This window comes from Populus alba, chromosome 11 (genome assembly GCF_005239225.2).
Source record: "Populus alba chromosome 11, ASM523922v2, whole genome shotgun sequence".
Classification (NCBI taxonomy): Eukaryota; Viridiplantae; Streptophyta; class Magnoliopsida; order Malpighiales; family Salicaceae; genus Populus; species Populus alba.
In genome coordinates this window covers 23,233,814-23,250,803 of record NC_133294.1, presented here as the reverse complement: position 1 = coordinate 23,250,803, position 16,990 = coordinate 23,233,814, and the positions used below count along the sequence as shown (strand labels likewise).

The 16,990-nt window shown below is 33.7% G+C and overlaps 1 protein-coding gene across 1 annotated transcript; it reads left to right on the top strand.

The window, feature by feature from the left end:
- Positions 1 to 6,274: 6,274 nt before the first annotated feature.
- On the top strand, positions 6,275 to 10,100 carry LOC118029426 (WPP domain-interacting protein 2). The gene is made up of 3 exons (XM_035033304.2): positions 6,275 to 6,443; positions 6,620 to 7,896; positions 9,121 to 10,100. The coding sequence occupies exons 2-3, from the start codon at positions 6,702 to 6,704 to the stop codon at positions 9,825 to 9,827; spliced, it is 1,902 nt and encodes a 633-aa protein (XP_034889195.1). The 5' UTR covers positions 6,275 to 6,443; positions 6,620 to 6,701; the 3' UTR covers positions 9,828 to 10,100.
- The last annotated feature ends 6,890 nt before the right edge of the window (positions 10,101 to 16,990 follow it).

Here is a 16,990-nt window from a genome sequence, read left to right as displayed (position 1 = left end):
CCAACTTATGAAAAGACTTTACAACCCATCTATAGAAGACTTATGCAATTTGTGTAATAGAACCTATCTAAGATTATGATGACCTTGACTAATCCTTATTGTTTTAAAAATAATTATATATATATTTTTTATTAACATGAATGTCTGAGCCAGTTTGCACGCACCTCGACTAATCTCACGGGTCCTGAAATTAACGATCATGTAAGCCTCTAGTGACCTTAAGGTTTATGAGACTCGAACTGGTGATATCTAGTAAAACAAACCTAAGATCTAACCAATTGAACTACACCGCTCATGATTAATAAACTCATATTATTATTATTATTATTACTACATGCCAGGGACACCCCCACAGCACTACTTCTGCTATTTGATGCTGCATCACGCAAACAACGTGAGTCTATAATGGTTATGTTTTAAGACATAGATTATATTTACTTGAAATCGTTTAATTTCTTATTGTATTTAAACTTAATGATTAGTCAATACCTACAACATCAGATTTTAATAATCTTTTTTAGTCATTAATTAAAAAAAAAACTATGTTTTAACAAAAATTTAATACTCTATTCATTGGTCCTAACCTGGCATCAATTCAGCCTCACCAGCTCTTCTTTACCTTCACCTCCACCCTTATGCAAAAGGTGTTTAACTTAAAAAATTAGATTAAAAAAAAAAAAAGAGTCGTAATCTATATGATAGTTTAGGTTTTGATTGGACAACCCACAAGTAATAATAAGGTAGGCAAACCAGACCCCATGAACACGGGGACACATTCTTTCCTTTATATATATATATATATATATATATATATATATATATATATATATATATATATTCAGGAAATTAAATAGTGAATTCACCATCCCATATAATTTATTAGTTAGTTTCATTGAATTGATATTAAAAAACTTGATTAATAGTGGGAGAAAGTAATTCACAGTGAGTGAGTGTGCTCTTAATTAGACTAAAAATCAGAAATATGAAGTAGAAAAATTTAAAAAATATATAATAATAAAGATTATAGTTGGACACTAAAGTTGAATTAATCTCACAATTTCCTCTCAAAGGATATTGGCAATTCAATGTGTGAAAAGAGAAAGAAATGTAAATGGAATGCTTCTGATGGAAGAGATGAAGGAATATTGAGATGCATTGAGCACCGAGCACAGAATCAAAGAGGAAGGAGGGTGGATAATATCCATCTAATGAGACACACACACACATGGGGATGCTGAATTCACTATTTTCCTATACACTTCTTATTATTTTAAAAAATAAAAACATTAGCCTAATGATTAAGAGTAGAGTTGTCTTTGTAATGAGATTATTTTATATTTTTAAATTGATTAAGGATATGACAGGTATTTATCTTTTAAATTACACAATAAAATATTATATATATCCTTAAGAGTCGTACCTTGTTGGATGTCATTAAGGGTACATTTGTATTTTTTATTAAGAGGTATACATTAAAATCTATTTCAATTTCATTCTCATTTGATTTTTTTTTATTTGTTAGATTCGGCTCTCATTCTTTGAATTTCTATTTATGTCATCTAAGATAATTTTTATAATATTTTTTTGCAGTTTCAGGCTCTATTATTTTTTTTCCTATTAAATTTTATCCATATTATTTTTATTGTGATTTTTTTTGCTTTGCCAAATTTTTTAGATTGATATTTGTTTTTTACTCAATTTTATTTTTCAGCATTTAATTAGTTTGGATTTGAGCTTTTTGATTAAACTTGTGTCTGGAATTTCATGGGTTGTTTTGGAAAATTAACCTAACTTAAGGAGGTTCGCCAAAGGTTTCCTTTATTTTTTTTCATATAGCTTTTTTAATCTAATATTTTTTTTTATTTTATCCTTCGATGTTTGTTTGATTGGAGATTATACATTTTTTATATATTTTTTCTATATCTTTTATTTTATCCTTTATTTTTTTTTAATTTGACCAGGTTATCTCGAATTTTTTTACATTTTGTTCCGTGTTAAATTTATTTTTTCAAGATAAATCTTATTCTTGAATTAATTGTAATTGATTTATTGAATATAAACGAATACTCATTTTATTGTGTATTATTTGGTTTGTTTTTGTAGAACATCGCTCTTGTGGGGTTTAAACCGTCTCAACAAACTCTATTGGTCATGAGTGATGTCCATAGTGGAGTGACGGTGGATCTTTAACTATCTTTGTTTGTTTTTCTAATGGTATGACTTATTTTTTTTAATTAATTATTGCTAATGATTTTTTTATTTTAGGATTTGTTTTTCATCGTTGTCTTTTATTTAATTCATATTATTAAATTAATTGATCTTATTTAATAATAATTAAAATATCAGTTTTTCTTATTTTTTTTAAAATACTAAAGTTTGCCTAAGTATTATTTTTTTTATGTTAAAAAAATAAATCGGCCCTCGGTATACTGTGGATTTACAGTCTAGGGTACACTACAAAGTCATATATATAAATATATAGGACTAGATAAGAGAGACTGTGTTTTGGGCTCGTTACTACATGAAACCCAATTATGTGGTTCTTTTTAAAACATACTGAGTATTTTATTTCTTAAGAATACGTCTGCGTACTAAATTATATTTAGGTTGAATTCTTACATCAACTTTATAGTAGTTAAAATAAGTTACCATGTACTCTAATGATTATCCAGAAGAGACCATATATATATATATATAGATCAAGTACTAATTTAATCATATTTCGATTTTAACATATGAGATTTATTAAAAGAATCAAGATTAATAATTTATTGCTGTCGGTGCCTAAACTGAATATCTCCATTAAAAAACCTCTCAAATTCATTCTGTATAATATTCCTAAGCAGAATTGCCATGCATCCGCTAGATGGGGCCGGAAAGCTCCTCCAAGATGTATCAGATCATTCCTTCTCGTAAGGAAATTCGAAATAAGACCATCCCATGTATATATATATATATATATATATATATATATATATATATATATATATGTCTTTAATTTCAGAAAATGTTTCTTCATCACTGGATGATCAGCTCCTTATTCTACCATGTCCATGATCAGTTTTGATGCTGCCTCCGATAGCAGATGACTCAAAAGGGTCTCCTCTAGCTAGCATGATGCATGCATCATTATATATATGTCCTGCATGTGCATGGAAAACATTGCTAATAATTAGTTGCAAATTAAAGCGATATTGAATATATGATCTGATGATTTCTTCAGCTACTGTACTCTCCTCTCTGAGTAATTTCTAGTAAAATACATCAGACTATCAGAATATCCCTTGATTACCTGGAGGGATCGTCAACAATAATGATTAAAGAATGCCCTACTTGAGATTATAATGCTACCACTTGATCGAACAGCACCCCGACAAATATTGTTTAGGCAGGAATATAAATTCTTTGTTGGTTTGAGGCCTAAATCTTCACCCTCTTGTGAGAATGAAGATCAGGTATTAGCTAGCTCTAAAGACTGTACAATGAAGAGTAGTACTGGACTTTAAAGACTGTACAATGCTCTGCAGAAAGATAAATTCCGACAGCTAGTACGTACTGTGATGTTGCAGATCTCAGTAGGTTTTGCAACATTAAAAGTGTTGTGGTTTGTGAAACATTCTTAATCGATCGAACCCCACCTCTCTCCTCTAGGAGAGTACTTCCCATCAACTTAATTCAAAGGGTGTAGTTCTGTAATTCGATAGCATCCCAAGATCGATTTTATGGTGATTATGTACGAGTGTAAATTATTAATATGTATAATTAAGCTGCTAATTCATAACATTAATACATGCATTATATTGGAGATTTAAACACTATTACACACCTATAGTACTTAGGCCGATGGGGAAGAACTTAGTGGTGGTCAACAAAGAAGATAATGTATATATCCATGCCAAATGGGCAGGTCCAACCTTGTGCTCACGATATTATCAATCAAATTAATTCTCACTTTCCAACAATCTCTGCAGTCTCTCCTGGCCATTAATATTCGGAATCAGGACAGTAACTCATCTCATCACACGACCCCTCAAGGTTCTGTCATCTTCCATACAAGACAGTGGTTCGACGTTCGGATGTTGGGTTTTCCGATCGATAGGGCAGACCAGTCCCTATCGGGGAATTTGCTTCTTTACATCTCCTTTGATGGATGGATATTCACCTCCCAGTCCCTTCCAGCTATCCCTCTCTTCGATTCTTTAGCATGACCCTTTTGTCTCTAAATCTAGCAGCGTTATAATTACCAACTATATTAATGATATAATAAAAATCACTGGGAATAGGTTTTGATTACGGTCTATAATTTTCGGTAAATATTTTCTCCACATGATCATTATATGAATACTGGCGGAACAATCCCTCCCCATGTAAGATACATAATTCTGGTAGTGGATCATATGAAGCTGTATCAGTAAATAGCAGCGGCAATAGCAGCGGCGGCGGCGGCCAATTTACCAGGTAGAACTGGACACCTTGAAAGGAATTAGCTTTACAAGTTAACTATGAAATCATTGAGTCTTGTATTGTGATATTGATTTTATTTTCTATTTTGGTTTGCAGACGTTGTGATTGGTAGAAACTGTTAGTGGCGTCAATAAATCTACAATTTGGGAGGAAGTGGCTGATACATCCATCATAGAGGATCATAGAGGACGAGGAGGTCATGGAGCTGTCACTGTAGAGGGAAGACAAGTCACCTCCTCGTTCTGACTGCCATAGCTAGCGTTTCCTGGGCTCATTCTGACTGCCATAACTAGCGTTTCCTGGGCAGCAAACCTTTAGGCACGATTGTAGCCAGGTGTCGCTATCAAGTCCGTCGCCCCTGTCAAAAGGGCCCCCTCTAAGCAGCAACCCTCTAGTCTCCCGTGAGCTAGCCTTCAACATTGTCGTCTCTAGAAAACTCTGGGAGTTAGGACATACAGCATCTTATCATCTAGATAGTTTTTGCCTTTCGATTTGTAGCCTCGACACTAAGCCCCCTGGAGTTGGGACATACAGCATCTTATCATCTAGATAATTTTTGCCTTTCGATTTGTAGCCTCGACACTAAGCCCCCTGGAGTTGGGAGTTTTGGAGGAGTTCAAGCCTATTTGTTGGATGGAATTTATGAGTGTTTATATATATATATAAATGAGTATCCACTAGATATTAATGGATATCTAAAACCTGATCGAGTAAAGTTTGATTTATGCCCTCTAAAATTCGGGTCGAATAAAAAATGTAAAAGCGGATTCGGATATGAAAATTATAATGCTCGATACATGGCTACCCATTCCTATCCCTACAAGCATCCAAGTTAGTGTGAGGGATTAGTGTGAGGCATGGGCAATTATGTAAAACCACCAAGAAAAAAAGTAGGAGTGGGTAACTAGGAGACAGACACTTTTGTCAGGTGGCATCAGAGCAGATCAGATCAGGCGAGGCCGGATGTGGTTGTTAGTTTATTCCAGTGTTATTAAACCCGGTCCATGGCTCTACCGGTCCAGGTTTAATAAAAAATCAGCTTGTAACAATAGCCCTGGTGACTTGGCTGGTTGACTCGGGACCCGGACAAACCCAGACGAGACCCAGGGTTTTTTTTTATATATATATATATAATGTGGGATAAAAAAAATTTTGGTTTAAATATTTCAACTTAAAATGATAACATAATATCTTTTCAATGTGAGGTTTGAAGCCCTTTTATATATATACTCTATGTTCGCATGAAAAAAGTTATGTTTTTTCAATGTGATTTAAAACTCATTAGTATATATAGTCTATGTTCCCAAAGAAAAAGGTTATGTTTTTTCAACGTGGAATAAATTTTTTTTTTAATTTAAATACTTAAACTTAAAAGTTTAACATAATATCTTTTTAATGTGGGATAAAAAACTTTTTAAAATATTATTTTAAACTTCATTATTTATAATATAGATAATCTATATTTACATGGATTTTTTCATATGAAATATTAAAATTTTAATTTTTTTTTTAATTTTTCCGGGTTAATCCAAGTTGATCCAAGTTGACTCATGAAACCCGAGACCCGGCTTTTTGGCCGGGTAAACCTCGGACCGGGTTTAATAACTATGGTTTATTAATGTTAGTTCTAGAATCACTGATGATGATCAATGGCCAGCAATGCCCTCTTGGAGAGAGGTTTGGTTCGTGGGCCATCCTTACGTCTTCCACGTGGCCCCATCATCCTCTCTCCACGTTCATTCTTTTCTTTTTGTTCTTTTTTTTATTATTAATTATGATTTTTTCTTAAAAAAAAAAAATTATTGTCAACAAATAATTACAATTTTATTCCAACCAGAGCAGCACTTGCTATAAAATTGCAAATTCAAGCACAGTGTAGGGTTTCTATTCCCTTTTGAATTTTCCCATCATTTCATTAACCTTTCTTCTCCAATCTTCAATTCAAAGCTTTCATCTTTTTTTTTCATGGATATAAAAAGGTATGTGCTTTTATTTTTTTTATTATTCTTTTGAATATCTTCAATAATATCTCACTCTTTCTTTGGATTTGCTTAATTCATTTAAATCTGTTCATGGATAGCAAAATTGAATCATGTTATCAAAAGGGTTATTTGAATTTAATGCAAAGTGTTATTTATTGTATTCAATTTTCCAGATTTTGGACATGATACTGCTGGAATGATAGTTATTTGTTCTTGATCTTGATCTAGAGAGACCACCCTTTAGACCTCTAATTTATGGATTTGGAGAGTAAAAGTTGTGCACTTGAATCTGTTGAAGATAATGAATTGACCACCACCACCATCACAACCACAACCCCTGATGGTGCTTCAAGTCATAGAGATGGTGATGGTGATGGTGATGATGATGGTAACAGTAAGATTAAGGCTAATGGATCATGTTCAAATGGGATAAATCATGAAACGGGCACTAGTGGCAATGGGGATGAGAATACGATGCCTCATGATGGAGAAGTTCAGGGAGGTGTGGGAATTGAGCCAGTGGGGAATTCAGTGGATTCACTTCCTTTAATGGCCAATTCTCCGACCAGGGGGTCACCTCCTCATATGAAAGGATTTGGCTTAAAGAAATGGAGGCGAATTAGGAGAGATATTGTTAAGGATGCTAGTGCTGGTGTGGATAACAGTAAAGTTTTGAAACGAGTATCCTCTGGTGCTGTGAATCCAGCTAAACCAACAAATTTAACACTGGTTGGGGTCATGCAAAATAGTGAGGGTTCTGTTGGCTCTGCTAATTTATTTAGAAATGCAGCTCTTGGTGATGGGTTTGTGACCCACGGGTCTAATTTGGAATATAGATTTACGGATGCATCTGCTTTCTCAGCTGGCACGGATTCTGAGAATAGTGAGGATCAGAGTAGCAGGTCCTCAACAGCAGCTAGTGCTCCAAGGGTGAGGCACGACCTGCATTCAGTGTCAGGGTATGCATGGGACAAGAATGGGGTGAAGTATTTGGGTGGGAAGAGTGGGGGTAGTTCAGCTCAATGGGCTCAACGAGGGACGGGATGGGTGGAAAACAGTAAGAAGCCTAGAGGAGAAAGGGTCAAAATCGAGAAGGAAAACTCTCATTCCAGCATGGAATCTGACTCAAGAAGCTCCAACTTTGTCTTTGTGCAGGGTGATTTCTCTGTGACCAGTAACGGAAAGCAAAGTGGAAGGTCAATGAATTATGATGGAGAAAACAGTGATGAAGCTCATGCAGTTGAACAACAATTTGGTGGGGGAGTCCATACTAGTTATGGGCAGGAGAATGTTGGAGAAGTTGAAGATCTTTCAGAAAATGAATTAGCTGCAGAAGCATCTTGGACAGATAAGGGAGAAAAAAGTGATAATCACCAACCCTCAGCAGATCAGGATCCATTTGTTGAATCTATACTTTCTCTCCAAGCTGTGCAGAAAGCTCTTGAAAACGGTTGGTTTCACACAAACCTTCATTTTATTATGTGTTTTTACTTAGGCCATTTGAGTGCTATCATATATCGTATTGTGGATTGCTAGTTGTATCATACATCATAATTTGTTTTTACTTTAGTTTTTTGGTTTTAGAGTCTGACAGTTCTTTGGAGATTTTCCTGTAAATACTTCTTGCAGATATTTGTCCTGCCTCTTCTCCTAAGAGACACATGCCTAATTTATAATTGTAACCTAATTTATTATTGTAATCAGTATTATTCAGTAATTTGATTGTCAAATGATTGAGTTGCATGGTTCTTAGAAGGAAGAGCAGTAGATCAGCTTCCATACTACCAATGGGGTTTTTTAGTTATTTTAATGGACTTATTTCAATTTGAAGGTAGAAGGATGTATTTTCTAAGGCTAATTCTGTCCATGCCCTCTGTACCTGTTTCGCACTCAAATATTTGTTTTTGCAATCATGCTTGGTATAACTGCTTTGCATGAGAACATATGGTTAGCCAATCTTTTTTGTGATCTAGAATTTGATTATCATTGTGGCAAGGATGTAAATGCTGATCTAACACTTCAGGCTGTGTTCCAACTGAGTGTTTCTTTCTCCCTTTGTATGTGTTTTTCATTGGAACTTACATTTTCAATCTATAATACAAACTTTAGCGTATTCTAATAACAACAATCATCTCCCACCTGCTGGATGCTTCTTTCTTGCCTTGTATGCAATTTTCAATTTGGGACTTGCATTTCAATTTTTTTTTTTTTTTTTTAATATTAGTGAGGTGGTGGGATATCCAACTTTAGACTCGATTAGTCCCCCACCAGCCCAGGCCCAGAGCCCTCCCTGCAAAGGATGGGCCTGACCGAGAATAGGCCTTAAGGCTTGCAGCAAGTGGTCAACATTGGGTCTTGCAGTTGGTGGGAGTTGAACCCATACTGCTATTGTTTGTTTAAACTCTACTTACCTTTTTAATCTAAGAAAGCAGATGTGAGGTGGTTCCATTAAAAACAATTAATCTCCCTTTTATGCAATCAAGGATTTTCCCATCTGGCAGCCAATAGTGTTGCCTGGAAACAAGCTATGGGCTCGAGTTACTTAGTTATCATTTTGAAGTGGAATTGGCTCCTGGTGTTTACTTTTCTCTCATCTGTTGTTACGGAGTAGCATTTGTCTTTCTGTTTATGTTAATGATGGCAGCATAATTAACTGAGTTATTTATTCTCTCAGAGGTTCAAAAATTGGGGGAGATCGGGAAAGTTAGCAGTGTAGTGGAAGATTCCTCTTCAGCTAATCCAGAAATCCACAAATCAAGCTTATCTAACCAGTTTGATTCTGAAAGTATCAAAGAATCAAATTCCTTGGAGTTCCGAGTATTAAGCTTAACGCAGACTTTACAGTACTTGGAGAGCAGACTGGAGGAGGCAAAGGCTATGCTCAAGGTGAAGGAGTTGAGGGTTGCTGAACTGGAAGCCACCTTGAATACTGACAGGTCACCAAAAGAAGAATCATTGAGTACTACAGAGTTGCAGCAAGAGAAATCTAGAGAGATTGAGAACGAGCTGGAGGGGCTATTCAAGCAAAAGATCGAGGCTGAGATCGAGCATTTAGCGCTAATGAGGCTACAGAAGTTGGGAGTTGCTGCAGGTGATCAAATCACCCTATTTGAGGAACAAGAGGCTTTGGCTGGTGAGCAAGTGCAGATGCTGAATAAGCTAGGAGAAGCAGATAACAAGGCTGCATCTTTAAAGAAACAAGCGGAGGAGTTGGAAAAATACCGTGGGGATGTTTTAGGGACTGAAGAGGTGTTTAAGATGCAGAACAAAGTATGTAAGGTAACTGCATGTTTTCTCACTCAGTTGATTTTGCTCATCTTGGTTTTTTGGCTATTAGTGCTGCAGTTATCGCCCTATTCTGGGGTGGTTGTGCCCACTTAAGTAACACAGTAGGTCTTTTTTCTGGGTATTCTCAGCTTTTCTTAGCATCTAGGGAATGGGATTGTAGTTGTAACAAAGTTTTCAAGTTTCATTGCAGCCTGTAATTCATTTCTTCTAGTATTACTGTTGAGTAAAGCTCTTAAGATGACTGGACTTTTATTTTGTTGCTCCTCTCTTTATATGGCAATGCCTTTTTTTTTGTTTAGTTGAAACTCAGATTGTATTCAGGTTACTCTTATATAAGCAGGCATGTATGATGGATAAATTTTTTTTTATTTATGAGCGTTAGTGGAAATATTTAAATTAATTATGGTATGATACATTGTAATTCTTGTAACTTAATTTGAGATCATAATTAATCTCCTTCTGCCCTAATTGTTCGAGATTGATTACTTGTGTGCTTTGATGCATCTGCATTTGTTTCCTATATTTTTTCTTTTCATCATCTTTCTCATTTCTTGCCCTAATATTTGGATGGCTTTCAAATGAAAGGAAGAAAGAAGAGGAAGAAGAAGATAAGAGGAGAAGAAGAAAAGGAGTTGAAGAAGAGAAGAGAAAGGGTGGAGAAAATCCTTATAAATAAAAGTATCAACAGCAAAAATTAGGTTTATAGCTCATTAAAATAAAATATTTAATAATACCATAAATCAAGTTCAATAATTAATCCAAATAAAATCCAATCTAGAATGATGATGGATTGAGCTAATTTTCACAATAATTGATTTTGCATAGATGATGACAAACAAATATAAAAAAATTTATGGTGTAGAAATTAAAGTTTTAAAATTTAGTTTTACATGTCAATACGAGAACCTAGATGAATTTGGACCCGAGTTGGGTTGGGTTAAAGTAAAAACCAATTAGAAATTTAAGATTCAATTGATTTTGTATATTTCAATGATGATATCCAATTTTTTTTTTTTTCTTGTTGAGTAGAACATGGATGATAAATTAAATTCACTTACTACAAACAAAGCAACAAGGAGACAAAAAAAACCTAATCTCTCCGTAATCCTATGTGCCCCAATACTTTTTTAGCCCTACTAGTTGCAAAGAAGAACAGAAATAATCTAAGCCACGCTCAAAAGACTTCACGGAAGCCATACCGGTTTTGTTTCCTCTCTTTGATTTAGTGTATTAACATATGGTTGTAAGATGGGTTATTGCTTTTGCTGCTGAACTAGGAAGAACTTTCAAATTTATAGGAATTGACTAGTTTGTGTTTGCTACTTGGTATAAAAAGCAGAAAGTAAAACGTAGGGAAAAAAGAGTTTGATTCTTGATGAATTTTCAAAAAGTGTTTGCTACTTAGGCCGTATTAACATGATCTTCAACCACTTGGCCTGGTATCAAGTTAAATCCTTGATGGGTTTTTCTTGAAATGCGCTTGATAGCACTGTGTGATTGATCATCTGCAAAATTCATTCGAACATGAAAGCAACCCGTGGCTTTAGAGAACAACTCATGATTGCACAGACCATGACCATCCAGCTATCGGGGAATGCCTCTCTGCTTCTATCACCTCACAGGCTGCCTCTGGAGAGAAGATTCTCCATAATAATTCATGATGAGCTCGATCTCTATTTACTGTAATCAACGAAATCATTAGTCCGTCTCTTGAGGGAAAAGTGCGTAATTAATTAGTAAGAAACCTAACCTGGTAAAATTGATGAGTCCTTCACTGGCAAGATACATATACTTTTGTCCTTCATAAATATTAATGATCATTGTGATTATAGAATAGCATGGTTATATTATAGTGAAGATAGAGATTGACTTAATTTCATCTATATTTAATTTAAATCTTACTTTTATAGACACCAAAGAACTCAATGTGTATATTCAATAAAAATAAATGTATTGTTGACTTTGAATTTATGTTTTTTAATGCATGATGATATTTTTTATAAATATTGCATTGAAATTTTTTTTCTATTATTATTAATAGAGATTAATCCAGTTGACTTTTGACTTGGTTATTATACCAGATTATATTTAAAATCTATGATAGAAAATGAAAAATAATATTTAAATATTTATTATCTGTATACTTGAAACAACGCATTAGAATTATGCAACTATATATTAAAAATAATATTTAAGTTATTTTTGAATTAACATTTAAGTTTTTGAATTAAATTGAATAATAGCTTAGTTAAGTTTAATCAACATTCACAGCCAAAATCTACCGATAAATTTAAATTCTAAAAATTTTAAAAAATAATGATAATGTTATTGACAATTTTAATTCCAAGCACCAAACTTTGATATTATAAATATTTATATCGAAGACTCACGAAGCCCACCATGAAACCGACACCACAAATTATTATTTATAATTTTATTAAACCATTAAAAACCTCACCTTTTATGAACCTTTTTAAGGGAGTATTTCAGGATAATTCTATACAAGACAGACAATTCCAACATCTACACGTAACAGTCTACCACCAGCTGGTGATACATCTAGACTGACTGTATCAGCTTTTTCATCCTTGAAAGCGTCTAGCCATGGCGATTTCGCAGGAGCGAGCTAGCTATCCTCCTGACGAGAAGTTTGGTTTCAAACGCCGGCTTGAATAGGAGAAATACGCCATGCCTTGGATGATCCACATTGAATTGAACTATTCATGCGTTCGAGAGCCCTCACAGCCCAGGCACAATTAATGACGCTGTAGTTACTTTCTTTTAGTCCAGGCTAGCTGCACATCTGATTGCATGCGAAGAGAAGCAAGCACATTCCAGTCAAAAATAGTTGATAGATCGAAGGTATTGAAATGTTGGGCAACTGCAGGATAAAAGATGCAGAGACTGGATAATACCCTATAAACCACAGCTTCTAAATGGAGAAGGATCATCACTTGGAAGAAATTTTTTTGATATATCACAAGTTTATCTCCTCGAACCGGATTGACACCAGCAGCAAAGCAGAGAGGAAAAAATAACCATGAAGAACTCCTCCAAGTTCACAATGAAAGGAGAGGAGATGGAAAAAATAGGGGATGGAGAAGCAGGCACGTAGGAGAAGTGAGTAAAGATCTTCTCTAAAAGGAAGGCGCTAGAGCACAGGCTAAATGTTCAGCTAAATGGAGCACATAATCAACCAAAAAAGGTAAAATAAAGCCAACATGAGTACAGGATAAAAAAGAATTAAAGAGGTTATTAACTGTATTAACAATCAAATGCAAGTGTAACACTAACTTGACTAGGAATTTTTCAATCTCCAACGTCAATTCCCCTAATCTAATGCCAGTGTAACACTAACTTAACTGAGATTTTTTTTGGACTCCAACACCATTTCCCCATACATCCTCATCTGGAGCCATGTTCAAATCCAATGCACTACCAGGTTGAGGATCAAGGAGACTAACTTGTACACTAGATGGAGGATTGAAATGACTATCTGCCCCCTTCGATGCCTCATAGCTGGATGCGGAGTTATTATTTTCCGTATCATGAGCTGTGGTGTGATGGCTATCTTCATGCTTGTAAACCTTATGAGCAGGGCCATGATAGCTCATATGTCCACCGAGAGCTTGTCCACTTGGAAAACTTTTTTCGCACAGATTACACTTGTACTCTTTTCTAGGAGCATCACCAATTATAACGCTTTTGCCTCTCGAATCTTGATGAACCCTACTTACCAGATCCAATTTCCCTTCTTTTTCCCTCTCTCTCTTCCTATTGTGGGCGGCCAGGTGGCCGCCGAGACCTTGGAAGCTGTCAAAAACTAATCCGCATTCCCTGCACACGTATGTTCTTTTGTGTCCCACTTTGAACTCCGAGGGCCTCTTTTCTTGCGTATAAGCAATGCTTTTCATTGGCTTCTTATTCAAGGCAAGTTGCTGAGCAAACCTATCTTGGTACTTGGTTAATTCTTCTCTAATACCCTTCTGTTTGCTATCACAGACTGAAGGCCACAGTAGAAGGTTTAAGGCTGCAGCTTCAAGAATGTGATCTGTAAAACTTTTCTTTCTGGCTTGATTTAAACCTGCAAATTTGAGCTTCTTTTTTCTAGATCTTTTCTTCTTGCTATTTCCTGACCAACCCCGTGGGAGATACTCCCTCAAATCGACGGGCTCCATGGACCCTTTAGTACCACTCTCATCAACATCAACACGAAATTCAAACTCTGATTCTGATTCTGATTCTGAAGAAGAGCATTCATGTACCCTCCAATCTTCAGTACCTTCTCGATCCTTTTCGTCTTCCTCCTTCTTGTAACATGCCCTTATATGGCCTCCCCATGATTTTCCACTAGGAAACTCTTTGTTGCGAACTTTGCACGATTTAGACATGAAATTGCAGCTCGCATAAACTAAATCAGACCTGATTGTACAAAGGATATACAAGGAGGTAGGTCTGATACACAACAACCCTGCAGTAATTTTAGGATTATTAGATATATCCGAAGTTCGTTTCTGTATATACAAAGACTGGTGAGTTTGTGTCTTTATATAATCGTGAGCTGGAAGCAAGCAAGGAAAAGCAACCGACTTCGATTTCCATCGTGTTTCTTGAGGAAAGTCAATAAATTTCAATCGTATAAAGATTTTCCTATATAACCCAAAGCCCACAGAGAAAATTGTGGGCAGTCACGTTGTTTGAGACGATATCTTGTTTAATACGGCAGTTAATTGATTACTCTTACTCGTATATGTTTTTCCTCCTTTGAAAGAAGATTTCTTATTACATATAATGACGACAGTTCAGTCCAATCTGAACGAGGTTCGAACTTAGTAGAGTCCGAACTAACGTAGGATTAGAAGAACAGTACTTGCATCCTACGATCTTCTGGTTCGAGTTCAAGAAAAATCTGAAGACAAAAAAATCAGGTTTTGGTTTGGGTATAAAAATTGTTATACTCTATCTGAAACCAAGAAACCTACATGAAATTCATTAAGTTTGAAAATTTTATATTTATACCAACAATATATAAAGAAAATTTAGGGTTCCTTTCCAGCTGCCACACTTCCTTTTCCTTTCTCCCACTCGCTTCCTCTCTCTCTCTCTCTCTCTCCTCCAGCCAGAAGCATACCCGTGGCGGCAACAGCAGCCCGTCCTCCATTGATATGCTGAAGCTCTGCTGATGCAAACATCTAACAGTTAAAGACTACTACATTGTTACGCGCCGGCCCTACTGCAAGTCAGATGAAGTAAAAGGAAAATGTTAAGAGTATCAATAAATTTGGTTTAAAATATCAATCTTGAAATCTCACAATTTAATGTTTTGTTTAATTTGAGTTTTAAACTAAATCTTCAGAAGTTGGTCCTTAATTAAATTCACCTATTTCATGAATTAAAATATAATTTTAATAATCGATAAAAATATAACTTAATTTTTAACAAAATTTTAAGATAATAATTTTTTTTAAAAAAAACTTTTAAGACATGACATATTAGATTGATTTTAGTCTCTGAACAAAGTGTATGATATACTCCATTGAGTTTAATAAAAAAAAATATTTTTTTAAAAATTATATATATTATAAAAATATATAGTTATGAAATTGAACACCAACCTAAAAATAAAAACTTATTTGAAACAATGATAACTTAAAAAAATAAAAAAAATAAATAATGTAGTTAATTTCCCAATTAATTAAATAGTAAATGGATAAAATCAAGAAAAAACTATTAAAAATAATAAACAGAAAAAAAAAAAAAAAAAAAAGAGCATACCAACTAGTGGATGAACTTGTCAAACCTATAAATCAAGTAATTCAGGCTAGCACGCTAAACTTGTAAACCAGGTTATGGACTCCAGTAAAATTACAATTTTTTTTCCAAAACTATTTTTATTTAACCTCATGATTATATATATATATATATATATATATATATATATATCACAAAATAAAACACAACTTAATACTGAGATTATAAAAAATTAAGCAACAAATGAAGATAAAAACATTTAATATCGCAATATTAGTACTTTACCTTGTTGTGTTTAATAAATTTCTTTATTAAAATAAATTTGTAATAGAAAAACATAAAATTTAAAATAGAAACTGACACGCATATAAAATATATTGAATAAAAAAAAATGCAAGGCTGGACATATATAAAAAATCTTGTAAAAAAATAATATTTTTTTAAAACTTAATCTATATAAAATTAAGAAGAAATAACAAATGAATCATATTTACCTCTTTAAAAACTAAAAACACTCAATATTATTAAAAAAAATCATCACAAACTAATTAAAACATCAACCCACAATTTATTTGGAAAAAAATTCAATTAATGCATTTTTTTAAATCAATTTTTTTTAAAAAAATCAAGTCAAGCCAAGCACCTAACCCAATTAAAACAATGACTCTAAGCAAAGGTCTATATTTTTTTAAGTTTAATGGGGGCAGACAACAAATCATTTGCCTCATGCATCAAAAAAAAAATTAACACATCACTTGCATCAGTGTCATCTATTCATCTCTAAAATTCGACCACCGTAGTGGCTGGAAAAACATGGTTCTTTATTTTTTATTCAAAAACTTGTTTTCATCATTTTTTTGCATAAAACATTGTAAATACCTTGTTAAACCAATAGTCTATAGCCACAAAAAACGTAAACAACCACCCTAAAACTCGAAATCCACTAGAAAAAAAAATTCCTGAAGCTCATATATTATTTTTTTTTATGTGTTTTTAAGGTGAAAAAAATATTTAATTCTAACTTTTCTCATCATATAAAATTATTTGACACAAAACAACTGTTTTGGTGGCCAGATTTCTCATCAACATGCACTTTCTTTCTCTAAGCTAGAATTTGATGACCTTTTCTCTCTTTTCCAACCAAAAACAGAACAGAAAAATAAATAAAATAAAATTTAGTATCAAAATTTAATTTTGTAAAATTCAAAGGATTAATTACTAATAGTTACCTTTTTTTTCATTTTTTTCTCTCTAATTTTAATTCAACATTTTCTTATATATATATATATATATATATATATATATATATATGCTCTAATTTGTTTTTAAAAGGGTTCAATAGTGCACAAAAAAAAAAATTAAATGACCAAATTAAAAATTTACACTAATGTAATTCATAGTAAAATTTGAGGGTGAATAGTGTTTTTACTAACATTAAAAACAGTAAGTTTTAGCTTTATGTATAATAATATCTTTGTTGTTGGTGTGGAGAGTAAAACTCGATA

What these genes read in the sequence shown, in the direction of transcription:
- LOC118029426 (XM_035033304.2), top strand. Translation starts at nt 6,702, where the DNA reads ATGGATTTGGAGAGTAAAAGTTGTGCACTTGAATCTGTTGAAGATAAT. An exon ending in GCAGAAAGCTCTTGAAAACG is followed by an intron (nt 7,897 to 9,120) that starts GTTGGTTTCACA and finishes TTATTCTCTCAG; the next exon opens with AGGTTCAAAAATTGGGGGAG.